This window comes from Puma concolor, chromosome B3, assembly GCF_028749965.1.
Source record: "Puma concolor isolate L17-30 chromosome B3, mPumCon1.1.hap2, whole genome shotgun sequence".
NCBI lineage: Eukaryota > Metazoa > Chordata > Mammalia > Carnivora > Felidae > Puma > Puma concolor.
Genome location: NC_141672.1, coordinates 26,249,025 through 26,274,903, shown reverse-complemented (window position 1 = coordinate 26,274,903; position 25,879 = coordinate 26,249,025). Strand labels below are relative to the sequence as shown.

Here is a 25,879-nt window from a genome sequence, read left to right as displayed (position 1 = left end):
TAGGGAAACAATGAGACGTGTTCTTTGTGGCCTTAACGGTGATAAATGGTCGTGTGAGCGGTTGCTTTTCCGGCCCATTTAGGGATAGCCCAACGGAGCTTGAAGGAACTCTAGAACACACATAAACTAAAGTCCGAGGAGGTGGAACGGAAGTACCCGGTGGAAGCGAGGAGGAGCCGGAAGTTAAGGCGGGGAGGGGCGGGGGGTGGAGGGAAAAGCAAGCCAGGAGGTTCTGCGGCCGCTTCTAGTAGTTTCCAGGCGCTGCCGGGCGGCTGGGACCAGGCAGTCCTGAGGCTGTGGCTGTGGCTGCTCGGAAGCTGGTGGCGGCGCGACAGGAAAGCTGATGGCCAAGTGGGGTGAGGGCGACCCACGCTGGATCGTGGAGGAGCGGGCGGACGCCACCAACGTCAACAACTGGCACTGGTGAGGGCCAGCGGGCCAGGCCGCGGGAACGCTACGGCCCGGCCAGGGGTGCGGGTCCCTGGAACCTCGGGCGGAACAAAACTAGAGCCGATACAGCACTGCCCGGAGATGGGGGTGGGTTCTTCCTGTGGCAGGGGTCCGTAGTCCCAGGTCTCTCCACACACCTCCACCTGCCTCTGTTTCAGTGTTTAGAGGGCAAGAGGGCGACGTGGAGGGCTGCGCCCAGAGGAGGGGTTTCAGAGATACGAGAACATAACCCCTGTGGCCGATGCATCCAGCCTGAGCAAGGACATGCTTCCCACACGTGGCCGGAGGAGTCCGTGAGACCCAAATCGGCGTGGATTGTGTTGGGAGATCGCTGTGTTAGGCTCGGGGCTAGTGGGCTGGAATTCTTATTTTGCGGCTTACGGGTGAGATTCAGAGTCAGTCGTAGAGAACCACTGCCTCAGTCCAGAGGACAAAGGTTTGGAACGTGTTCGGTGGGTGCTCAAGAGCACAGTGATGCTGAAGATGCCATGGCCTCTCACCCGGAACTATTCATTTGGTTGTGTTGTAACTCCCAGGACTACCCCGGTTGCCGGGCAATCACGGTTTTATAACTTAACCACTTTTAGAAGCTTACTCTCATTTATGAAATGTCCTAAAAGTACTATTTCTTTATCTTTTAACTCCACTGAACTTTGTTCCCGTTGCTTTCATTTTTACTTTGTTGCAGCCCTTTTTGCTGCTGGGTTCTCTGCTAGTTAGTATGTTGGGAGGCAGATAGTGATTTTTCTTCTCTATATTTCAACCTATCTCCTCTCCTTTTAACATACATAGTGCTTTGATCTAATTTGGTTTGAAGCCCTGGATTTAACATTGTTTTCCTAGACGTTTAGAGGACACAGAATGTGTAGGGAATTTATAGCACAGCCTGAATTTGACAGGTCAGAACACTGTGCTAATGAGGTCAAGATTATTGCTTTCTTACTTACTGGACTTGTTAGCTAAATACTGCATTCTAGGGCCCACTCTTAGGCTCCTGACCTCAGCAAGATGGTCACAGTTTTCCATTTGGTCAAACGGGGGCGCCATGTTCAAGTGTCAAATACTGACTTTAGCACCATCATGCTGAGAAAGGAAAGTATAATTTTCCATTTGATTTGTAACCATTCCACACAGCAGTTATCTTTCTTGACAGTATGGGACTCCTTATCGTCTTAAAAGAGGATAAGATGTTTGTGGATGTACGGGAGTGGGACTGGTCTTTTCAGAGTATTTGTCAGGTCTCTTTTAGCCTTGGATTCTCTCGCACAGAGCAAGCAGTGTGTCTTCCATTTGGCTGCTAGTCCATAGTTTTATTTCTGTTTTGCAGGACAGAGAGGGATGCTTCAAACTGGTCCACGGATAAGCTGAAAACGCTGTTCCTGGCAGTGCGGGTGCAAAATGAGGAAGGCAAGTGTGAGGTGACAGAAGTGAATAAGCTTGATGGAGAGGCATCCATTAACAATCGCAAAGGCAAACTTATCTTCTTTTATGAATGGAGCATCAAACTAAACTGGACAGGTAAGTCTGTGCTGGGCCATTAGAACAAAGGCTAACTGCATTTTGGTTGACCTATTAAGGAGCCGGGAGAACAGTTTTGGGAAGGTTAGGAACTCTTCAGGGGACACAGGGCTCTTTACTTTTATAGAAATCAGTATTGGGTGCCAAAATTTCCCTGCTGATGTGGGACACTAAATGCATTTCCTCTCTGTGGGCCTCATAAGCCGCCACCAGTGAAGCAGCTGGGCCACTGAATCTTTGGGCCACATGTTAGGACATTTTATGTCAGGTAACGTTTCCTCAGACTAGCTAACTTTTGTCTCTTGGATGATTGACTTAAAGGTGGGAAGGGGAGGGTTTTTTTGGTCTTGATTTTTTTTTTTTTTTTTTTTTTTTTACTTTCTCCAGTGTGAATCTACCAGTTTAGACTACCCTGCTAACGAAGTTTCTGTGTGACTATAATTTGGGGTGGTTTTATCCTCCAGTTTTTGTGTCCCTTCTGTGGTGGTATTGGCAAAGAATTGGAGCCATGTATGTGCCCTAGCTGGATGGTCCTGACAATTTTAAAAGGCACTAAAGCTAAAGGAATACATGTGTGGGGCAAAGCATACATTAGATTTGTGCCTCGATGAGCATTTTTCAAGTAAATGGTAATAAATAGGAAAAGAGTAGATCTATCTGTTCGTAACTTTTTTTAAAAAAAACTATAGTAGTCTGAAAGGAACCTTGGGTATCATCTTGCCCAGTCCTTTTTTTATAGATTGAGAAACTGAGGTCAGGAGAAGTGAAGATCAATAATCATCTTGTTGGTTCATTTTGAAATACAGTCAGTTCTGCTGTAACGTCACCCGTGTGTTCCTAAAAATCCCCATACTGTGCAAAATTGCTCAACCAAAACCACAGGGCTTATGGGGAGGATAGGGTTAGGGACACGACACAACACCCAAAAACCTTCATTGGTGACACATTTTTAAAATTTAGGAACATAAAAATTGATAGCACAGTCCACACATGTTATATGGGAAGAAGTACGTAAATAATACAGTAAACATGGTGCTTTACCTTGAAAAAGACCTGAAGTTCACTTGTGAAAGTGGGCATCAGAAGGGTTGCAGCATGTGGGTTATTGTCGATTGGTGGAAGGAGGGTCAGCTGAAATCAGAAGTTGTAACACCAGTGTGGGTGGTGTGGCTCATAGCACATGGGGAACTGAGGCTGCTGGCAGATAAATGTTTGAGATGTGTGTGTTTTGTGTATTCCTGTGCAGCTCATTTCAGCTGGGTGTGGTTTTGTGTGGGTGTGTGTTCACCTAGTGTTTCTCGTGAAAGAAATCCTGTGTTAGCAAATGTGAAATTCATGCTGTGATCAGATTGACCCCTAAGATGTCAGTCACATCGGAATAAATTTGTATTTTCAAAACAAGCGTTCTAGCAGAACTGACTGCATTGATTGTTGACCTAAGTTCTCCCTGGCAGAATTCCTGCCAGTGCCACATCCACACAGCTCTTAGTCCCATACAGTAATATGAGGCAGTTGGCCTCAACAGATCTAATGAGGAAAGACATTTCTTCTAGGGGAGAAGCGGGGAGGGTTGGTTGCGTCTGGCTTTATCTCAGAATAAAGAGGGTCAGTTCAGTAGTTCAAAAGAAGTGCAAGCAAAAAAAAAAAAAAGTGCAAGCAGAAGAGTAGCTAGGACTCTAGAGCAGCCTTTTCCTGCAAAGGGGGAGACTAATGATGTTGCATTGCTTTTGACAGGTACCTCTAAGTCTGGAGTACAGTACAAGGGACATGTGGAGATCCCCAATTTGTCTGATGAAAACAGTGTGGATGAAGTAGAGGTTTGTGCTTCCTAATTCCTCATCTGAGTCTTCCACATTCTCTATTCTCAGATGAGAAAAATGACTTCCCGTTCAAGATTAAAGCCCAGGCCTGGCCCAAGCATTCAGAACCTCAGTTTGTAGATGATTTCCTAGGTCTGTGGTGCCATTGAGAGCTTCTAGCACAGCTTGTGCTTGTTTAATTACTCCGCTTTAGCTAGTAACTTGGGTTCTAATGTTAGCTACCTTGGCTTTGGCAGAATGCAAGAAGGAACACTCATGGGGATTGGAAAAATACCCCAACCCTCACACGTTTCCTTTGGAAATGTCAGCAGCTATCTGATTGCTCAGCACCCACATTCCATGTCGTGGGTTCCCCTCAAGTTATTTACCACCTACTTCTGATCTTTCACTCAGATTAGTGTGAGCCTTGCCAAAGATGAGCCTGACACAAATCTCGTGGCCTTAATGAAGGAAGAAGGGGTGAAACTCCTAAGAGAAGCAATGGGAATTTACATCAGCACCCTCAAAACAGGTATCCCTTGAGTAGTTAACGTATGCCTTGAGGAGGTAGTTCCCTCCCACCCCCGACCATCAGACTCTGCTTAAGGGTCCTGACAGTCCTTTCTTTGCCAGATGGGTAAAAGATTTGTGGGGGAGGGGGCTTATTTCACCTCAAAATCAATCTATAAACTCTGAATAAGGGAAAGATATAGAGATGGATTATCTGATATGTTGACTGATGAGCACTTGAAACGCAGATAGTCCCAAGTCGAGCTGTGCCATGAGTAGAAAACACGGTGGGTTTTGAAAACTTGGTACCAGAAAAGGAATGTGAAATTACTAATAGCTTTTTATATTGATACGATAGTTTGGATGTATTGGGTTAAACGTGTTACTAAAACTAATTTCACTTCTCTGTTTTAACACTTTACTGTGGCTACTAGAAAACTTAAGATTATATTTGAGGCTGTCATTACATTTCTGTTGAACGGTGCGATCTAAAGACTTGGCATCCCTGGACTGCTTGAGCACAGTCCTGGACTATCTTTGACATGCATTCTCCAGGGACACTTAGGGGGTCATTAGGATAGCGGTCAGCTCAGCTCTCCCCTAGAATTCCAGTTCTGCCAGTGTGTTCTGATCTTGGTGTTGGGAGTACATAAAATGACTGTCAAAGGGCACCAGCATATGAGGTGATACCTCTTCTGGTGAGAACGAGTGCTCTGGTGCACTAGGCGTGGCTATTCTACTGAGGTAAGGCAGAGTGGAGAAGGGGGACTAAGTATGCATCTGTGGGTATCTTGCCCTGCTCTTGAATTCCTTGAAAGTGCCACTACATTCGTTGGCTACCATCCATAGGAGACCTCATGTACATTTAACAAGTTGTATTGCTTCTAATGGAGCGAGATTTAGAATCATCCTAGTTAACATTCTGTGTTCTGTAGCATACACTCAGATACCTGTCTGGCATAGTGCAAAGGTAAAGACCTAAAGTAAGTAGACTCTTTCTTTCTTTGTCATTACTTCATTTGGGGGTAAGACGTCCATGTTTGTCAAACTCTAAAGAAGCCCCAAATCTCAGCTACTAGGAAATAACTTCCAGGAGTGGGGATTTTATTTTTTCAGAGTTCACGCAGGGCATGATCTTGCCTACAATGAACGGAGAGTCAGTAGACCCAGCCGGGCAGCCAGCACTGAAAACGGAGGAGCGCAAGGTAAATAAGTGGTATTTCCATGTGCTCTTTCTCTGACCCTAACCTCCAAGCCACGGCAGCCTGTGATCTGCCCATGGTGCTTTTTACAGGGTCCACAATGTGTAGTTGTTTGTCCCTCTTTAACTGGGTTTTTAATCATTTATAACAAACCCCTAGAGCAAATGGAAGCCAGCAGGGGCTTCAGAGTTTCTCTTGATTGCATTTAACACCGGTTAGGTTGTGAACACAGGATGGTCTTCAGCTATCTATGTTTTCAGTATTCTTTCTAAGTGGGGTGTTGATATTTCGTACTTTGACACTAGAGGGGTCACGAAGGTACCGGGCTTAGATCACGACATTCACCTATTAGGAAATTGATCAATTTCACCACATTTGCAGGGTGAGCAGCTAGTTTTTGTGGAGCTAGAACTTGTACAGTTCAGGCTCAGCACTTGGTTTGCAGCCCTGCTGCCCTTCTGCCAGCACAGTTAAGGAGATTCCCGAGGGGAGGTGGCTGCTTCCAGCTCTTTGAGCACAGAATTTTTCCTGGAGAATTACACTGAGTGCTTCAGAAATGCCCAGTGGTTTGCCAGGTCCTTTGGTCAGTGGGGTTTCCAGTGAGGATCTGTCCTCCACTGGGAGTGTTGTTTTCGGTGGGAACTGAGAACATTCTGGGAAGGTTCCCCTAATGACTGAAACGTCCATCCAGCCTCCTGGAACAATTAGCACTGGAGGCGAAGAAGTTTGTGAGAATGAGTGACAGGCCTGTCCTGGAAGCCACGTTAATGGAGGCTTCCCACCCTCTAAACCTTTCTCGCTGCCGCTTCCACAGGCTAAGTCTGCTCCTTCAAAAACCCAGGCCAGACCTGTTGGTGTCAAAATCCCCACTTGTAAGATCACCCTTAGAGAAACCTTCCTGACATCACCAGAGGAGCTGTATAGAGTCTTTACCACCCAAGAGGTAAGTATAATCTTGTCTGTCAGGCCTCCGGGCATTTGCTACTCAGGTGACTTGGGATGTTGTAGGCACATACCCTCTGCATGCAGAGCAGGTACTAAAAAGTGGTGCCTTGAGGATTTCCTCGTACAAGTAGCGACAAAGAAAAAACCCTTCTGTGTTCACTCTACTCCTCAAAGTGGACTTGCTCTCTGTCCTCCCGTATAGTGTTTTGGGGTGGTTTAAGTGGGCACCACTGGAAGCATTCTTGTTGGAAAAGTGAATGGATCTGAAGTATTGGCATCATGGATTTACAAAGAGTTACTCAAGTCAAAGCCCTGAGTAGTGGCTGTCCCTTTGTAGTGGGACATAACAGAAGCCAGTCATTGGACAGAGTGGTGCCTTTGGAAATGAGAGCTAAGGTGTGCAAGTATCACCTGGCTTTTGTCCCTAGGTCCCACTGAGAGGGACAATCTTCCCTACCTCTTTTTTTCCCCCCCCCCCCACAGCTCGTTCAGGCCTTTACCCATGCTCCTGCAATGTTAGAAGCAGACAAAGGTGGGAAGTTTCACCTGGTAGATGGCAACGTCTCTGGGGAATTCACTGATATGGTGAGTGCCTGCTAGCCCCAGACCCAGGATATAGTCTCAGGTCAGAAGAAAAACATTCCTTTTTTCAGCTCTGTAGGTAAAATTCAATCTCTCTGGTTAGTAAAACCTCATTTTTGTATTTTCAAAAGAATGTTGCAGTTGAATTCTCTTGCTTTCCTAGAATTTTTCTCCTCAGAGTTAAATTAGTTCTCCCTGAAGAAATCAAACATGGAAGAGAGGTCATGTATATTGGCGGCTGGTAACTTTCCATTTGTAGCGCTGAACTGTCACCTGGGCACAGTTGACCGGACTGGACTTGGGAGTGAGAGGAGAGGCTGTAGCCTGTGTTGGTGCAGATGCTACCAACTCCACGGTCCACTCTGTGCCCCTGAGGTGTAGAATTGCACAGACCGTAGGCCGAACGAAAGACAGACAGCTGGTCCCAGCCAGGATCTGGCGCATTGGAGTCTACGGTACACACTGATCTCTCTGGTTATTTTAGGTCCCTGAGAAACTTATTGTGATGAAGTGGAGGTTTAAATCTTGGCCAGAAGGTAAGTATGCATAGTTGCTTAGTGCCATTACCCCAGAACTCTTTCTTTCCCCCTTAGTCTCCAACCCTGACGGAAACCCTGGATCTTAAACCCCCCTCCCCTCTGCCTCTCCCCAGGGCATTTTGCCACCATCACCTTGACCTTCATAGACAAGAATGGAGAGACTGAGCTGTGCATGGAAGGCAGAGGCATCCCTGCCCCCGAGGAAGAGAGGACGAGGCAGGGTTGGCAGCGGTACTACTTTGAGGGCATCAAACAGACCTTTGGCTACGGCGCACGCTTATTTTAGGGCTGGCAGCAAGGGGCTGCCCAGTGCTTCAGTCCAGCCCTCTCCTGACTGGGGCTTGGGACTCACAGGATTGCACCATCCCAACCACTAACTTGGGGCTGGGGCCCCTTCCCTCCACGTATATCTTGGGTTTGTGCATGTTTTCTGCTGGGTGGGATCAGAGGGTGATTTCTCTTTTATGTGTACATACGCTAAATAAACGTAATTTAAAAAACGTGCATATCTGGAAACCTGTGTTGCTTGGGTGGCTGGTATTAATGAGTTCCCTTGAAGACACTGAATTAAAGGGAAAACCATTCTGGGTAAGGGCAGGTAATTAGGAGGTAGGAAAGAAACCACCTCACCGCATTCCTGAGCTAGTCTCCTTTCTGCAGACTGGCACAGAGCTGCTCCCCTCACTGCGAGAAGACAAGGCAGGGTTCTCGGGAGTAAACGGTGCCAAGAAACTGCACCCTAGGCTTGCCTCTCTGTGTGGCCTCTTTGCAAGAAGAGACGAGCACCAGGTGCTGGTTTGATACATGGGAAGATCCCCTGCCCTGTGGCAGGGGGGACTGTGGACCTCAGGTTCAGAGCTTCTGCTTACTGAGCAGTTCTATGTACTGGAGACTAAGTAGCCCCCTTGCATTAGCTCGTTTAACCCCCATAATAGCCTTATGAAAAAGCTACTACCTGCATTTCTGTCTTAGAAAAATCTAAGTCTTGCTTTTCTTCAGTAACCTCCCAGATCCTACAGCTGATCCTTTGCAAGAGTTGAGAAGGACTGGAACTTGCAGAGCCAGTGCTCCAGTCTAAACCACTATGTCTACTGCCCTGTTGCTAGGTTCATCTGCTTAAAGAGGCTGCTGTATTTCTAGTGTGGTAGGCATCCCTCCTGGAGTAAAAAAATGCCAGGCCTCTTAGTACTCCCAGAAAGAGGAAGATACGAATATCCTGGTCAAGTATTTTTTAAGTACCTGGTTCCGTTAAACAAGTTTACTGAGCACTGACCACAGGGCGGGGGTATGTTCAACTGGAGTTCAGGCCACCACGTGGCAGAAGTAACTACCTGAACAGGGAGGGCTGCTTTCCCACACAAGCCCTGCCCTGGTGCCCTGTGTCCCAGTATGAGTCAGGGCCTTCTAATCCAGACATGCTACCTCCTGCAGGCACAGCTATTTCCTTCATCTATTTTTGCTTGTTTTATTAGGTGGCAGTGAGGCCTGCAGGCTAATCCTACCAAGGTGACTTGGCCAAAACATTGTAGTTAAAGCAAAAGACCAGTACTGATCTGGATAATTTAGACCCCCAAGAGCCACTTTTGGCTTGAATTACTCATAGGAATGGTGGACTAATTAGCATCTAATTTGGCATTAGATCTGCCTCTTGGGGGTCCAAAAAAAAGTCTTTTGATAGAGAACCTGGACTGTAGCTTGAATCAAATCTAGGGACCCTTCCTAACAGACTCCTCCTCTTCCTCACACAGAGACCAGTGACAAAACAGGAGCCCTTTCATGCCTGGCTGGAGAGTTAACCAATTCTAGAGTTCTTTAAAAGAAATCTGGGGGCGCCTGGGTGGCTCGGTCGGTTAAGCGTCCGACTTGGGCTCAGGTCATGATCTCGCAGTCCGTGAGTTTGAGCCCCGCGTCGGGCTCTGTGCTGACAGCTCAGAGCCTGGAGCCTGTTTCAGATTCTGTGTCTCCCTCTCTCTGACCATCCCCCCCCCCGTTCATGCTCTGTCTCTCTCTGTCTCAAAAATAAACGTTAAAAAAAAAAAAATTTAAAAAAAAAATCTGAAGTAGAGATTATAAACACCTTAAAAAAACCAAAGCACCAGGCAAATGAACTCTCCTGTGACCTGCTCAGTAACAGTTGACATCCCCAGTACTAATGATAGCTGTTCCCATTTTTACCACTGCCATTTTACTGCTAGCATTTTAAGTAGGCTCCATGCCCAGCGTGGTGCCAAATATGGTGCTTGAACTCACAACCCTGAGATCAAGACCCGAGCTGAGATCAAGGGTCGGATGCTTACCCGACTGAGCCACCCAGGTGCCCCTTGCTGCTAGCATTTTTGAGCCTAAAACGCAGATCGAGCTAAATACAAAACTGTGGACTTGGTTGGACTTGGGTTGAATCATACCACTTCTAACAAATGGGGCAAATTTTCCCACCTGTATAATGGTTATAACAGGTACCTTATGAGAGCATTAGAGATGACGAATATAGAAGCATAGGTAATGGTACCTACTGACTTCCAGACTCAAGGGCCCAAATGTTCTCCCTTGAGCAAGAATATTTTGAAAAGCTAGTTAGCTGGCTAAATTGCAAATCATAGGCCAAGGATTCACCTAAGAATCATCTGGGGGAATCTGTTAAATTCAGAAAATGTGGACTCCACCCCTAAAAGATTCTTACTTGGCGTGGGGTGTGGCCCATGAACTTACATTTTCATAAATACCCCAAGTGATACTGATGTCAGGACACATTTTGAGAAGCACCCCCACCTGTTAAAATCTAATTGTAATGGAGGAGCCAAAGAAACACATTTGGGACCTTCTCATGAACAATAGGACAAAGGCTCTGAAAACATTCTATCTTCCAACAAAGGAAGTCAGCAGGATCTGGAAGGGACGTACTATGTTGCTTTAAACCCTAGTAAGAATTCGATCTGACCAGTCTTGCCTAGCCTAGGACCCTTTATGAGGTACACCAGATGGAGACAAATTGGGCAAGCCATCCTGATGACAGGCAGCTAAACTAGAAATCGTGGTGGTGTTTGTGCTGGGTGTGCAGCCACGAGGGCTGGTGTTTGGAAAAGTAAGAACAGCTAGGCAAGACAGTTACCTCACTAACACTGGACCCAAACGGGGGAGGGCCCCCGCCTGATTCTGGTCCTGGCCGCTCCTAAAATCCTCCCTTTAACAGGATCAGTGACCTCTCCATCACTGTTTCTCCTCACACACACCTATTCCCTGAGCCCAAAGTCACCTGCACAGTGCCTCTTTCTCCTTTGTAGAGTTTGAATAAACACTATTTTATAGCTGACCTGCTCTCCAACCTCTTCAAGACTCCTTTCCAAACCGCCTTTATCTTCTGTCATCTGTGGTCTGAGATGGTAGCAATTTCCCATGTCACTTACAGATCAAAAATGTGGCTGGCTAAACTCAGTTTTTGGGTAATAGACAACCACTAGGTATAGATTAAATTTAGACAGTGTGTTCAAGTGTTAAGGTGAGTTATATTAGAAAGGAGGCGAATTAGCAGATTCCTGTGAAAAAGGACTCTAGGACATTTTTATCTTATAAAAAAAAAGTTTCTGCCGGGGCACCTGAATGGCTTAGTCAGTTAAGTGTCTGACTCTTGATTTCAGCTCAGGTCATAATCTCACGATTTGTGAGATTGAGCCCCAAGTCGGGGCTCTGCGCTGGCAGTGTGGAGCCTGCTTGGGATTCTCTTCCTCTCTCTGTCCCTTCTCCACTAGTGTTCTCTCTCTCAAAATAAATACACACACACACACACACGCACAGTTTCTGCTAACAGATAATTAAATTATGCCTGTACTAATGTTGAGTTTCCCAGACAACAGAATGGGAGGGAACTTGGATCCCATCTGGTGATGAGATCCTGCCCTCTCTGGCCCTGTAATATTTTAGTTGCACCAGAGTATTTTTAGACTGTGGCCCAGGACCAGACTAATAAACTTACCTCTAGGTGTGATGGTTATGGAAATATCTGGTTCTCTGAGCGTCTCCAGGTGGTGGCTCTGGACATACCTTGCCTCATCCTACTTCCTGATGTGTCTCTGTCCTTCCCCAGATGCCAGTAGTGACAGTGCAGTGTCTGTTAAGGGTAGCAATCAAGGCAGGGTACGGGTCCACTTCTGTCATCTTATAGGGGTAGTCCTTTGGGCAACTCTGCCCATACTTGCAGCAAGGTACTTGGGGAAATAGGGCCACTTCCTCTGGAGTGCATGCTAATTGACCTCTGCCTTGGAAGTCTTCCTGTTCCCCAAGAACTAGTAAATGTGCTCTGAGGTCCGTACCTCCTAGGAAACCCTGTACAAGTATGAGTAGGGATAACTCACATCTACATCTAAACTCTGTATCCCAGGAGCTCTGCCTGCCCGGCTAGGTTAAGGAGTCACAAACATGACCATGGGGGCTTGGCTTGGGCTGTACACAGGGCTCCCTACACCTCTGGTGAGGCTCCAAATTCTTCATCAGACAGAATTTGAAAATAAAGTGCTTTATTGCTGAGGATCACAAAGAGCTTCAGGGCGGCGGTCTAGGGGCTGAAGTTCCCACCTTTTGGAGCTTTTGTGAACAGGATGGTGGGGACTTCAGCCCTTCAACCCCACACAAGGCAAGGAAGTAAGATTTTGGGAGTGAGGAGGGCAGGGAAGAAGCACCAGGTTTGCTAGGTGAGCCAATTATGTGCATCTCTTCCCAGCTCTGAGCTCAGTGCGTTCAATGACATCACCTCGGGAGCACCAAGTGGGCCATGGCGGGAGCCTTTACAAACACCACAGAAACTGCCCAAATCTGGGCTTCCCTGCTGCCAACCCCGAGCCGAGAACTGGTGTACCAGCTCACCATGGTGCACATCCTCCTGAGCTGTTCTGAGCCCACCCAGACCTGACAGCTGTGTCCATTCAGGGCAGTGCCATCCAGTTCTGCACATCCCTACAACCTGGACAGAGCAGAGATTGCTGGACAAAGAAAGGGACCTGAATTGGTTGACCCATTCCCAGCCAGGAGCCGGCCCTGTCTCGGCCACCTCAGCCTGTCTGTCCACGCTGGGCCCCACGGGTTGACTTCAGCCCTAACCAAAGTAGTGTCCACTGAAAAGCAGCTCGGAGTTGAGGAGAACCTGTTAGGGCCCCGGTGTGGGTCTGTGGTGGCTCCCAGCAGGGGTGGGGCAAGAGGGCCTCCCGCAACCAATCAGAGATAAAGAGGGCTGGCTGCTAGGCTGGCTGCCAGCCTGACAAAATGCAGCTGTGGCACCACAGGCCCTGGGAATCACGACGTGTGCCCACAGCCAGGGTGGAAGAGCCCAGCTCAGAGGGAGAGGGAGGAAAATGAGTGGCCGGGCTGGGACAGCACCTCCCAGGGGGCAGGAGAGGGCAGCCCCCACAGACACACACTTCCCCCCTCCCCCATCACCCAGAGACCTTGGGGGCTGAGCTCCCTCCCTCAGCCTGGGCCCTGTACACCCCTCGACCTGTCCGCAGCCCCACACCGACACCTGGGGTGCTGACCTGCCTTGGGTTCACAAGCAGAGGGCCCGCGGCACCAGGCCGGCCGGCCTCACGGGGTCTGGGCAGAGGCAGGGTGAGGGGTGTGCAGGGGAATCTTCTCCAGAACAGCAGCCCCCTGGTTAGTACTGCTTGGCCTCCTGCAACTGGGCCAGGTACTCGTCCTCGGGAGGGTTGTCGGCGCAGGCCCGGCCATTGTTGGGAGGCCGCACAGCGTGGTAGCGGCTCCAGTCCCCCTTACAGAGGATCCAGGGCAGCGTGTCCACCTTGAAGTGCAGCTCGGGCGAGAAGTCAGTGCTGACGAGGTCAGGCGCACCGGCGCCCTTGCCCCGAGTCAGCAGCCGGCTGCCCGCATCGTAGCAGCAGTGCTGGGCGGCCAGGGTGCTGCTCTCCACGGACAGCAGCGAGCGCAGGCAGAAGCGCGCCGTGGGCTGGTACACGTCCAGGTGCTCTCGAGGCCCGCTGGCATCCCTCCACTGGAAGCTTCGGCCCCGGTGCTCATCCTGCAGGCTCACCGCGCTGTACACGGCCTCCAGCGGGTACGCGCATGGGCAGCTGGGCAGGTCCTGCAGCACCTGACTCAGGTACTTGGCTAGGAAGTCACTCTTGCAGTTCAGCCACTTCTCACAGCTATCCACATCTGCAGAGGGGAGGGGAGCCAGTCAGCCCCGCGGTGGGGTGGGGGCTGATCAAGGGCCAATGCCTGGAGAGAGAAGGCCCCGCAGCGGAGCTGAGTGCAGCCCAGCTTGGCCTCCTCTGTTGCCAGATAAGGGCTACCACACAACCACCCAGGAAACCTGGAGCCAGAGGCTACGGCTCAGAATGGATGTTGGCCAAGGGGCTGGAGGAGGAGCCTGGAGGCTGTCTGAAGTGCCAGGTGCTGTCCCTTTATGTGCTGGATGGTGGGGAAGATCTGGGGTCTTGGGGAAGGAGCTGGGGTGGTCGGGCACAGGAACCGCTGTTTTAAGCAACTGGTAAAAAAGCGTGTTGGCCCACTCTCACCTCCGCCCGCTGTGACCCCCTCCATCTATGCTGTCTTCCTCCCTTCTCTCTACCTTGGGAATGTGGCCGCTGACTCTGGCCACGCAGAAGGAATGGCTCCTTCCTCCTCGCTCCAGAACTTTGGGGCACACTCTGCAGCATTGTGCTCAAGTTGGTCGTGTGTGTCTCTCCCCCTAACACCCGAGCTCTTTGAAGGCAGATCCCGGGCCTTAGTCTTCTGGGAACCCCTGCCCTGCACGGTGCCAGGCCCACCACGCCAGCTCAGGGAGCTTCACAGTATTGAGCATAGGTCCCACCCGCGAGGGGGCCTGTTGGCAGCTGCCTACCTCCTTGTGAGGGGCAAGTGACACCAAGAGACAGAGATGCAGAATGTCCAGTGAAAGTACCGTCTGCTCCAAACTGCTGGAAGGAGCAGTTCTGGAATTCTGGCCCCTAAACTGTTTCTGACGGCATCCCTTCCCACACAGAGCCTACCCAGGAGCCTCCAAGAGCACCCGGGAATGGAAGCCAGAATGTCGCCATCCCTTCCCGCAGCCAGGGAGAATATGCCCCACCAGGTGGATCTCCAACCTCAGTGGCTCCCATCAGGACGGTCTTCCCAGCAGGAATATCAGGTTGGGAAAGGCCAATGGCCTGGCTAGAAATGACAGGGACTCAGAAATGACAGGGCCTCTTTGCTGGGGAGACTAATCTTCCAGCTGGAACATGTACTCTGCCTCAGTGGATGGGGGTGAGATTCCTCCTGTGCAGTGATGCTCCACCCTCCCGAGAGAGGCTCTCCCCAAGCCCCCAGGAGCAGGGCCTAGCTCCCCACTGACCTGGGTTGAGCATGTCCGTAGCATTGTGGGCCAGGGGCGGCCACCCCTCACCGGGGAAGCCCGAGGGGTCCTTGTCCTCGGTGCCTTTAGGAAGAGAGGAGGCCAGGCTGGTGGGGCCCCAGGGCACCTCTGTGCTCCCAGTGGGGAAGCCCAGCCCTCATTAGGCTCTCGGTGCCCACAGCATCTGGACTAGGCCTGGGACGAGGCAGAACCACCGTGTCTATAAGCTTCCTGCATCCCTTCTCCAGGCCCCACCCTCAAACAAGGCCCACATTCCCAGGGGGCCAAGCCCAGAGTGTAAGCCTCTGCCTGTGTAGGAGCTGGGGTTCGTCTCACCAGGACAAAGGGGCAGGTCGCAGGCACGGGACTCGGTGGCAGTGCAGGCGTAGCCGCAGGGCCGAGTCCTCCTCTGGCTGCCGCTGCCGCAGCTCCCACTGCAGGGAGACCAGGGGCTCCACTCCTCTTGAAGCTCATAGTCTGGGTCAAGGCAGGGAGCCAGGGGTGAGTGAGCACAGCCCACAGGGCGCATTGGTGCAGATTAGCTAAGGGTACCCCTTCCTCAGGAGGGTGCCATCCGTGCCAGGGCTCCCAGCCTAGTGGACGAAGCACGGGCTGGACTTCAGCCCCCACCTGTCCCTCAGCCGGGGACCCTTGCATGGTGGACACCCATGTAAATCATCAGGTGGCTCTACAGACACAGCAACAATCCCAGCCACCCACTCTGTGCCAACACAGCGATGAAGAGAAAAAGATATCTGGGGCTGGAAGCTACCTGACCACTGTCAATGTGACCCTGGGCAAGTACTCCTACGTCTCTGACCTAGAGGGTTTTTTTTTTTTGTAATTTTTTAATGTTTATTTATTTTCGAGAGAGAGAGAGAGAGAGAGAGAGAGAGAGAGAGAGAGAGAGAGAGCAGGGGATGGACAGAGAAGGGGGGGTGGACAGAGGATCCGAAGTGGGCTCTGCACTGACAGCAGCAAGCCCGATGCAGGGCTCGAACTCACAAACAGAGAGATCATCACCTGAGACGAAGTCAGATGTTCAACCAACCGAGCCACCCAGGCGCTCCTCTGACCTATAATTTTTATGTCAATTAAAACCAAGGCTGACAACACTTCCCCAGCACTGGGGACATGAAGGAAAGTCCTGACTTTCCATGATAGGGACCAAGACCTGGTCTGAGGAACCTGAAATACACCATGACTGCACCCTCAGATCTCTCTCTGGCTGTTGCAGGGCTGAGACCCAGGGGGCTCTGTGGAACCCCCAAAGTACTGACATACCCAGCTCTCTCCTCACTTCCCAGGCAGGCCGGAGCAGGTGAGCACCAAGAGTTTAAGGAAAATTAATGGAAGAAAAGCTGAAAGGCATGAAAACTGCCAATTTACATCATTTTGGTGAACCAGGGAAAGCCTGCTATGCCTTAGTCTTAATGATGGCACCACTGTCCAAGGATGAAATACCAGGGCTCTAGGGAGAATGGCTGTAACTGTCCATGAAACACGTCTGTACCCAGGAAAACCTGAACGACAACAAGAATGGCTGTCATGGGAGCTGGCCAGGTGTTAGGTGGTATTTCCTGATAGTCTGTGCTATGTTGTTTTCTAATAAAAATAATAAAAACAGCCAATACTTAGTTTACTACATGCTGGCACTTTAAATGTATTAACTCAATACCCTCTACGCCCAATCTTATGTAGTTAAGGGTTGTGCCATTCTCCATTTTAGAGAGGAAGTAAATTAGGCATAGAGAGGTTAAGTAACTTGCCCAAGGTCACTCAGCTGGTAAGCAGCAGAGCCAGGATTCAAGCCCACACAATCTGAACATGAGGTCAGTTATGAGTGGTGGGGTTTACCATATTTCCCAATTTGTTGGAAAGTGACAACTATGAATATATGTAAAATTAACAAACGTCGATTTGCTTAGGGGGTCTCAGGGCTGTTGTGAAGGTCAAATGTTTGGGGGAAAAACAGATTTTGCAAGCTATGGGTAATGTTGCTATTTAGCAGATGATGGTGTTTGTACAGGCCTAAGCTTCTGGCCTTCATAGCTGCCCCTGCTCGGTGAAGCTCTCAGACCTCCCTTTAGCCCCAGTTACTCTCAGAACTTCCAGAAGCAGCAGCCGGGGATGCCAAGGTGGGGATGCTCACCATAGCCGTCTGGCTCCTTGAAGGCCCAGTCCCCAGGGGCCAGCCAGCCCTGCTCCCAGCTGCCTGTGGCCCCACTGAACCCAGGCTCCTCTTCCTCCTCCTCTTCCTCCTCGTTGTCCTCCTGGTCCTCACTCTCACTATACTCTGCAGGGTAATCCTCCTCCTCCACTTCTTCCCCTGGGGCTCTGCCCTTGAGATTGGTCCTCCCCTCCTCGCCCTCCAGGTAGCTCCAGAATAGGGGCCAGAAGAGCTCCTTGGCGGACAGCCAGCTAGAGGCACCCTGGGGCCAGCGACTGCTGGGCTCAGCCAATAGGTCCATCTCCACCTCCGCCTGGGGATCCTCCACCACCTCGATGGTCACCTGCAGAGGGTCAGACACAGGCCAGCCAGTGAAGGAGTGCTCAGAGCAAGGCTCCAAGGAGAGGAGAGATGACAAGTGTGGGGGCAGGGGCAGAGGACCAACCTTTCCTCCAAACCAGCTCATTCTCTTGGCCAACCTTCCTGGCCTCCCAGGGCACACGGGGTCACAATTTAAGACTTGGCTGTGCATCAGAATCCCCTGGATATTCCAGACTCCTTGACCTAACCCTAGACATGAATTTAATTATCTGAGGTGGGGCTAGGTATGGTGGCTCTAACATGTGCCAAGGGTAGAGACCCACTAGTTTAAGAGAAGCTGGCTGTGAACTCTGCTGCAGGCTGCCCAGAATTAGGGGCCACTAACAGCCTTGGGTCTCGTTGTAGGGCTGGAAAATGATAGCAAAGAGAGCAAAGTCCCACAGCAGCCCTGGGTGGGGCGGGGGGGGGGGGGGCTCTCATTCACCACATTGTGGATGGGAAATAAGTAACATGAAATCATTTACATGAAAGTGAATTTTGAAACATTGTTTTTGGCTATTATAAAATAATACAAGATCGCCGAACACAATTTGGGGGAAAACCAGCAAAATATAATGAAAAAAATTAAAATCGCCCCCACTCCATCTCTGACAAATAACATTTTGATAATTAAACTTCCAGGTTTTACACATGCACGCGCGTGCACACGCATACACACAAACTCTTAAACAAGTTTAGAATGTTAGTTTCTACACTTCCCCGTTGCCTTTTCTCTTTTGATGAAAGTGTTTTGCAAACTGTAGGTGCTGCACAAAATGCAGGACTCTTATCATCAGGGATTGAGGACTGGCAGTGGAGAATGTAAACTGGAATCCCACTGGCTCCATAAAGCCCCTCTGGCGGGCAGCCCCCTACCACGAGCCCACCCCATTCTGCACTCAACCAACCCTGCAGGAAGGGTTGGGCCTGGGTAGGGGCCACAAGTCGCCCCTTCCCCATTTCCCTAGAAGGCCCTGCCATCCACAAAGCTTCCCCACTCCTTGGGTCTTCATGACAGCCCTACCAGGCTGGTGCTGTTTCTCCTTTGCTATGGACTGGAAAACACAGGCTCAGAGGACCACATGCCCTGCTCGGCCCGCAGCTGGGAAGTAGAGGAGCAGCCCCCACTACTCTGTGACCCCAAAAGAACCCCCGCCCTCCAAGGAATACAGGATGGGGACGCCTGACCTCAGGATGGAGCCGGTCAGCCCAGTTCCTCTCTAGGTGTCCACTGGGCCTATGCCCTCCTGTAGCTCTCACCTGGATATTGGGGTTTGGGGCAGTCAAATCTGTGTTGGCCAATCCTGGCAGCTTCTGCAGCTCCAGCAGCAAGGGAGTGTCCTCCAGGGTCCTTGGCATGGACGCCTTGTCCAGGCTCAGGGCTGCTGGCTCACTGAGAGCCCGGCGCCTATGTTGGCGTGGCCCTGCCTGGAGGCGGGTTCTGGGGAGCGGGGGGGTCCTCTCCTCTTCCCTAGGAGAGCTGGGATCTGGGGAGGCTGAGACCTGAAGGAGAGAGAAGGGGCGGAGGGGGTGATTGGGGTCAGGGCTTACCCCAAATGGACCCAAAGTAGGCAACGCAGGAGTCTTGGGGTCTGACCAGGCCACAAATTCACCCTGTGACCATGGATCCAAACATACATGTTTTAACGCCTCAGAGAGTAAATGAGGCCATGTGCACAGAGTGCTTGGACAAATGGTGCCAACATGAGGCATAACGGGGGCTAAATCAGGTTGCTACATGTGGAAGAAACATAAGCCAACCTCCTCATTTTACAGATGAAGAAACTGAGGTCCATAGAGGGAAGCATGTTGTTTAAGGCAGTGTTTCCAAGTGCAGTTCACAGACCACATGCCTCAGAATCCCCCAGGGCTCTTGCCCAGGAACAGATGGCGGGTCTCAAAAGTCAGGGCAGGAAGGCCCAGAAAGGCTGACAAGGAGGGTAGTGGCAGACCTGGGCCTTCCCCCAGCAGGCTCCCCTGTCACTGACCCTCCCAAGCTGTCCACGTGAGGGCTGTGTTCCTTAGCATCTCTGACCACTGCTACCTTCCTCCTCCTGCCCGTCTGGGACCCAGCGCCTTTTCCTAGTTCAGGTGCCATCGCAGCTGTCTGTCTGCCAGGTAATTCCCTCCACCAGCCAGTGCCCATGGGGTCCACACCGTGACAGTCCCTGCCTCGGCTCAGATAGTAAGTGAAAGACCCTGGTTGTCTCTGACTCCAGCAGCAGCCCTCACCTGCTCAGACAGTGGGACACTGGGGTGGCCATCCACCTACTTCCAGGCTACAGCCATTGCTCAGGTCTCTACAACAGGACAGAGGGGGCACTGTCCAGAGCTGCCTTATGATGTAAAGCATGTCCCACCCAGGCCACAGACTTGGCCCCACTTCCCATCTCATACCTAAAGCCATGTGAAAAAACACAGGTCTGGACAGTCAGATCAGCTTGGGTTCAAATCCTAGCTCTGCCTCTTACTAGCTCATTCAACTTGATCTGCAAAATGAGGATAATTCCTACTTGGAAGGATTGTCGGAAATTTATTTATCAAACACTTCCACAGCATGTGTGTGCCAGGCACTGTTCTAAACACTTAATCATTCATTTCATTCTCCCAACAACCCTCAGAGGTAGGTGCTAGCTGTCATCCCCATTTTGACAATGGAAACTAAAGCACAGAGAGGGCAAGTAACTTGCCTCAGGTCACACAGACATTTAGTGGCAGAGCCTAGGGTTTGAAACAGACAGCCTGGGTCCAGAGCCCATTCTCTCTCTCTCTCTCTCTCTCTCTCTCTCTCTCTCTCTTTTTAAGATTTTATTAAGTAATCTCTACATCCAACGTGGGACTTGAACCCACAACACTGAGATCGAGTCACACACTCTACCAACCTAGCCAGCCAGGCACCTGAGAGCTCACACTCTTAACTGATTTGCTGTGACACTACAGGCAAGAGTGTGGAGAGTCTATTTCACAAATCAGGGGCTCATTCAGTCTAATTTCTCACTATGACTTTCTTTCCTTGGGTTGAAAAAGAGAGTCAGAACCTTTGGCCTCTCCCCTTTAACCCCCTCCTTTGGTGTTGCCCAAACACCTGGTTCCAAGGCTCCTGCACTAATCACCATGGCCCATCTGAGCCTGGCCCTGGAGTTACTGTTACTCTGTTACTGAGTCAAAGTGCTCTGGTCTCAACAGCCAGGCCAGACGAGCAGAGAGGATGGACAGATGAGTAAGAACAACTCAGCTCCTTCACTGACCAGTCTTGGAGGCCTGGGACATCCCCATATGCTGCTTTCCTGGCAGCTCCCACTCACTATGCCACCAAAGCCCTAACTGTCCCGGTGCCTTGGCTCAGTAGCTCCTCTGTCCGCAGCCTCAGGACTGCAGGAGTTCAGGGGCTGCAGCCTTTCTGGCTGATGTGGATATCACCGCCTTGTGAGTGGGTAGTTAAGCAATGGTTCTCATCTGAGAACACTTGGCAATGTCTGGAGACATTTGTGGTTGTCACTTGGAGAGGGGTTCTACTGGCACCATGTGGGAGATCCTACAACACATAGGACAGCCCTCACAAAAATCATCCAGTCCAGAATGTCAACAGTGCTGCAATCAAGGGGCACCTGTGTGGCTCAGCCAATCAAGCGTGGACTTCGGCCTAGGTCATGATCTCATTGTTCCTGAGTTACAGCCCTGCGATGGGCTCTGTGCTGACAGCTTGGAGCCTGGAGCCTGTTTCAGATTCTGTGTCTCTCTCTCTCTCTCTCTCTCTCTCTCTCTCTCTCTCTCTCTCTCTCTCTGCCCCTCCCCCACTTATACTCGCGCGCGCGCGCTCTCTCTCTCCTCAAAATAAATAAATTAAAAAAAATTTTTTTTTATGTGTGCCAGGGTGGTTCAGTTGGTTAAGTGCCGACTTCAGCTCAGGTCATGATCTCACGGTTCATGGGTTCAAGCCCCACGCTGGGCTCTGTGCTGACAGCTCAGAGCCTGGAACCTGCTTTGGATTCTGTGCCTCCCTCTCTCTCTGACCCTCCCCTGCTTGCACTCTGTGTCTCTCTTTCTCTCTCAAAAATAAATAAACATTAAAAAAAAAATTTTTTTTTAAGTTTTTTTTTTTAAAACAGTGCTGCAATTAAGAAACCCTGCTCTAGGGGGCGCCTGGCTGGTTCGGTTGGTAGAGCATGTGACTCTTGATCTTGGGGTTGTGAGTTTGAGCCCCAATGCTGAGCGTAGAGATTACTTAAATAAATAAATAAACTTTAAAAAAAAAAAAAAAAAGGAAAGAAACCTTTCTCTAAAGTCAGGCTGCTTAGATCTGAATCCCTGAATAGTCTGGTTTCTGACCTGTGGGACACTGACGGGACAGAACCTCTGTGAGCATCCTTATGTGTAAAATGAGAACAATGATGGGAGAGAGCTAGCATCCAGCAGGGCTCAGAATATTCATTTCCAGCCCTCTCCAACCTCTAGGCCATAGAAACTCCTGGCTAACTACCACAGCCACACGTCACAGCCACCCTTCTCTAGAGCTGCTTAGAGCCCCTGCTCTGTGCTTCAGGCCCCAGAACTCTCAGGAGTGGAATGGGGCCATGGGTCTTCGTTTGGGTTTCTTCAGAAGCCAATGCTGACACCAGAATTCAAGGGCATTCCTTTGGAAGGTGATCCCAGGAGACACCAGCAGGGAGTGGGGGAGTGGGTCACGGGTGGGAGGCAGCTAATAAAGAATGCTCCATCAAGTTAGTGACCATGGTGGACAAGTGGAGCTCAATCCTACTGGTGCCTCAGTTATTTCTCCAGAAGTAGTGAGCTGGGCTACATACCTGCAAACCTCACCAGTCACTGATTATGGTTTTCTGGGTGGAGGAGAGGATTTGTTCCCTGGGCACTTCAGATCGGTCATGTACAGCTGAAAACAGGCCCTCGTGCCAGTGACAGCCCTCAAGCAACTGGACACTAGCAACAGGGAGTAAGGCAGAGATACGGGCAGAGCCCCCTGAGCCCTGACCCGTGAGTACTGTCTGAGCACATCTTCTCTACCAGGCCTGAGGTAGGCCCTGGATGTGCCTTCTGTCACCCCAGCCACCCCAGCTAGAGTGCAGGTCGGACTTTGTCTGCTTGTTTCACGCAGTATCCTGTGCCTGGTACATGGGAAGAGCTCAATAAATCACTGCTGAGTGACTGCATGAACACTAGCACCCCAAGGGGTGAATGTGACTGTCTCTATGTTAATGATGAGGCTATGGAGGCTCAGAGAGGGTAAGGGATTTACATAAAGTCCAAGGTTGTAATAATATCGAAGCTCGGCTTCAAACTCAGCTCTGCCTGAGAGCCACTCACTAGCTGCAGACCTGAGGCTTAGTTATTAGACCCACTGTCTGTTTCCTTGTCCCTAAAACAAGGAAAACAAGACAAGGACCACAAAATGCTAGGCACTGTGGCTGTTTGGGTGGTGTTTGGATCCTATCCAGAACAGAAGACACCCAAGGCAGAGTTCTGTCATTCTTTCTTTGCCTGTCTGGTGCCCAACAAACCCTTGTGTTGTTTTTTTTTTAACTATGTTATGAGTTTGAATCTCTTTTTAATGTACAGAGAGAGCAGAGAGAGAGAAAGAGTGAGCATGGGTGAGGGAAAGGCAAAGAGAGAGACAGAATCTCAAGCAGGCTCCACACTGTGAGTGCAGAGCCCGATGCGAGGCTCAAAGTCACGAACTGTGAGATCATGACCTGAGCCGAAATCAAGAGTCAGATGCTTACCCGACTAAGCCACCCAGGCGCCTCACCCAACAAACTCTTGTAACGACAATGCCACACATGTGTATGTCCAGTGCTTTCTCACCCAGCAGGCCATCCGACAGAATGAGTTCTCTTATTCCCATTTGACTGTGGGAGTAAACTGAAGCTCAGCAACAGGCCTGACCAGAGAGAGGGTGGCACATTTTCTTCACGATGCCAATGATTTCAAGACCTTTCAAGACTTACAATGAGCAGGCTGGGGCATGATATACAACGATGGACCCTGAGGTCCCGGGTCTAGCTCTTGAAATGACAGACCTGGCTCCCAGTCTCAGTCAGGCTTAATGTCTCTGTGCCTTGATTTTTTTCATCTGGAAAATGAGACTAACACCCATCCAACACCCATGGGAACAACACCGAGGGGCCGTATGTTCTTCAGCTTCATCGTAAAAGTCTCTGGAGTTGTCATTTATTTCTGACATATCACCTAAGGCCCTAGAAGAGCAGTCTGCATTATGTCAACATAATGTCTTAACTACCACCTTGATTACATAACAGCTTTAACACACATCACATGGACTTCTGAAGCAGCATTTGAACTGGACGGGATCACAGAGATGACTTAGCCCCTTATTTTAAATGTCAGGAAATCATCTGAGGTGAGTCATACCTGAGTTAATGACCCACTGAGACCAGAACCCCAGGACCTGAGCTCTAAGCTCTGTTTTTCATTCATGGCACTAATTTAACATATGTTTGAGGGTTCCACCAGGCCCTATACTGGAGCTGGGGGTATGACTTTGGCTCTGAAATAACCTATCCTCTAGACTGGTCTTGGGGGAAGATCTGGCAAATATATCAAAAATAATCACAATACAAGGCAGTAAGTACTAAAATAGAAAATATGTCAAAATGAGTAGGAAAAAATGCCAATTCAATTAACTTTATGACCACTGCCACCTCCACCTAAGAGGTGGGACTGGCCAGGGGATGTTCACTTCCTCTGGATTTGTCTACAGCAGTGGTTGTCAGTAACGGTGGGGGAGAGGGGTGTCCCTCAGGAAACACAGGGCAATGTCTGGCTCTGTCCGGCCGTGGGTGCTACAAACACCTAACAGGTTAAGGCCAAGGATGCTGTTAAATGTCCCACAAGGCACAACAAAGAATTATACAACCCCAAATGACAGGACTGTGGAGGATGAGAAACTCTGGTCTACAGGATGTAGTCTCAACAGGAGGCAAAAAAATCTTAGATATTACAATGGTTTGTAACATACCCAAGTGCCATGATACATAAACAGTATATTCATGAAATGGTATATCCCAATTTCAGTGGGAGAGGCATTTAGGGGGGGGAAATGTCTAAAAGGCTCCTTAGAAAGGCAGCGTTGAAAAAAAAGCGTGGATAAAACACCAGTCCACAGAGACCTCAAATGCAGGCGGTGCTCCCGGCCGCCTCTGGAGGGCCTCAGCAGCCTAGACACCGCTAGCAGCCCAAGCTCTGGTGCCGCTCACCCACCGGTCTCCTGCACGCACCCGGCGGGGCCTCTCAGTGCCTTCGTCTGGAAAATGGAAAGAACTACTCTGGCCTCCTCCTCCTAGAACAGCTCGGAGCCTGGAAGGAGCCAGGACCCCCTACCACACCAGCCCGCAAACCCTGGAACAAGTCGGGAGGGTTTTGTCCCCAAGGGGACAATCCACGCAGTAATGGCTGGACTGTGGACCCCTGGTGAAGGGAGACAGGTGTCGACAGACCGTGGTTCCTCTTCGCGTCTAAACTACTCTTCTCCGACTCGCTCCTCGGTTTTCGGTCGCATCCCCAAAGCCCATTCACGGACCACCCAGAAAGTGCCCCCCCACCCCCACCCCGCGACGTCTTAGCGACTTCTTCTCTTCCAATTACATAGTAATATCAAGGTCCCTGGCTGATATTACTCTCCAGCAAGTTGAAAGACCCCACTCACTACCTCATCTCGTCTCAATTCACACCCAAAGGGACTCCAATCTTTTGCAGGTTTGATTTGAGGCTGCACCGGCGGTTATTCGGCGGGTTGAACCTCAGCAACTCCGCGCAGCGTCGCGTTCCCCTCCCACCGTCCCGACTCCTCTCGGAACGCGCCCCCCCGGACAGGGGGCTTGCAGGAGAGGTTCGCTCAGGGCGAGGCGGCCGCAGGTGGGAGAGGCCGGGCCGTTCCGGGACGTGTGGGGGGAGGTCCGCGCCCGGCCCTCTGCCCACTAGCGCAGTCTGTCTTCGGCCGGCCAGCCACGCGGTCGGAGCGGGGGTTTGGGGGGTGGGGGGGAGTCCGCCGCACCTGGTCCCCGCCCCGCGCCCGCCCTCGGAGGTCCCCGCTCGCGCCCCGGGCCCCGCGCCGACCCCTCTCCCCGCCGCTCACCTCCGCCAGCCTCGCGGGGCTCCGGGGCCGCGGCTTCCTCAGGGGTAGAGCCCGGCCCGCGGCCAGCAGCGCCGCCAGCAGCACCACGCCGAGGAGGAGCCCCGCGCGGCCGGGCAGTCGAGGCATCGTCTCCCTGCCGGCGCTGCTCCGCGCCGAACCTCCACGCCTCCGGAGCCGCTCCCGCGCGTCCGTTCGCGCCGGGCCTCGCCTCCTCCAAGGGCGGGAGCGCGCCGGCCGCGGGGGGCGAGGGGCGGGGGCGGGAGGTGGGGGAGACCGGCGGTCGCAGGGACGCGCGGGGCGGGGGAGCCGCGCGGCTCTGGGGTCAGCGCCCGGGATGTGCCCGCCCTTCCCGGAG

At 51.0% G+C, this 25,879-nt stretch overlaps 2 protein-coding genes across 6 annotated transcripts; one reads left to right on the top strand and one right to left on the bottom strand.

The window, feature by feature from the left end:
• The first annotated feature begins 198 nt into the window (after positions 1–198).
• Positions 199–8,049, top strand: AHSA1 (activator of HSP90 ATPase activity 1). Its single transcript, XM_025919070.2, has 9 exons — positions 199–423; positions 1,778–1,968; positions 3,703–3,785; positions 4,182–4,299; positions 5,394–5,482; positions 6,294–6,422; positions 6,908–7,009; positions 7,491–7,542; positions 7,659–8,049. Exons 1-9 carry the CDS (start codon positions 344–346, stop codon positions 7,829–7,831), a joined length of 1,017 nt encoding a protein of 338 aa, XP_025774855.1. The 5' UTR covers positions 199–343; the 3' UTR covers positions 7,832–8,049.
• Positions 8,050–12,039: 3,990 nt separating this feature from the next.
• ISM2 (isthmin 2) lies at positions 12,040–25,752 on the bottom strand. Of its 5 annotated transcripts, none has more exons than XM_086709148.1 (6): positions 25,525–25,752; positions 18,675–18,917; positions 17,037–17,397; positions 15,221–15,361; positions 14,885–14,968; positions 12,040–13,704 (listed from the first exon to the last, which is right to left on the bottom strand). In XM_086709148.1, exons 1-6 carry the CDS (start codon positions 25,648–25,650, stop codon positions 13,187–13,189), a joined length of 1,473 nt encoding a protein of 490 aa, XP_086565274.1. In that variant the 5' UTR covers positions 25,651–25,752; the 3' UTR covers positions 12,040–13,186. The 5 variants fall into 5 exon arrangements, with proteins under 5 accessions (XP_086565274.1, XP_086565278.1, XP_086565279.1 ...); XM_086709152.1 differs by lacking the exon at positions 25,525–25,752 and adding an exon at positions 25,099–25,205; XM_086709153.1 differs by lacking the exon at positions 25,525–25,752 and adding an exon at positions 19,647–20,150.
• Positions 25,753–25,879: the final 127 nt, after the last annotated feature.

What these genes read in the sequence shown, in the direction of transcription:
- ISM2 (XM_086709148.1), bottom strand. Translation starts at nt 25,650, where the DNA reads ATGCCTCGACTGCCCGGCCGCGCGGGGCTCCTCCTCGGCGTGGTGCTG. An exon ending in CAAGGAGCCAGACGGCTATG is followed by an intron (nt 15,362 to 17,036) that starts GTGAGCATCCCC and finishes GCCTTGACCCAG; the next exon opens with ACTATGAGCTTCAAGAGGAG. An exon ending in CGACCTGCCCCTTTGTCCTG is followed by an intron (nt 14,969 to 15,220) that starts GTGAGACGAACC and finishes CTCTTCCTAAAG; the next exon opens with GCACCGAGGACAAGGACCCC.
- AHSA1 (XM_025919070.2), top strand. Translation starts at nt 344, where the DNA reads ATGGCCAAGTGGGGTGAGGGCGACCCACGCTGGATCGTGGAGGAGCGG. An exon ending in CATCAGCACCCTCAAAACAG is followed by an intron (nt 4,300 to 5,393) that starts GTATCCCTTGAG and finishes TTATTTTTTCAG; the next exon opens with AGTTCACGCAGGGCATGATC. An exon ending in CTGGGGAATTCACTGATATG is followed by an intron (nt 7,010 to 7,490) that starts GTGAGTGCCTGC and finishes TGGTTATTTTAG; the next exon opens with GTCCCTGAGAAACTTATTGT.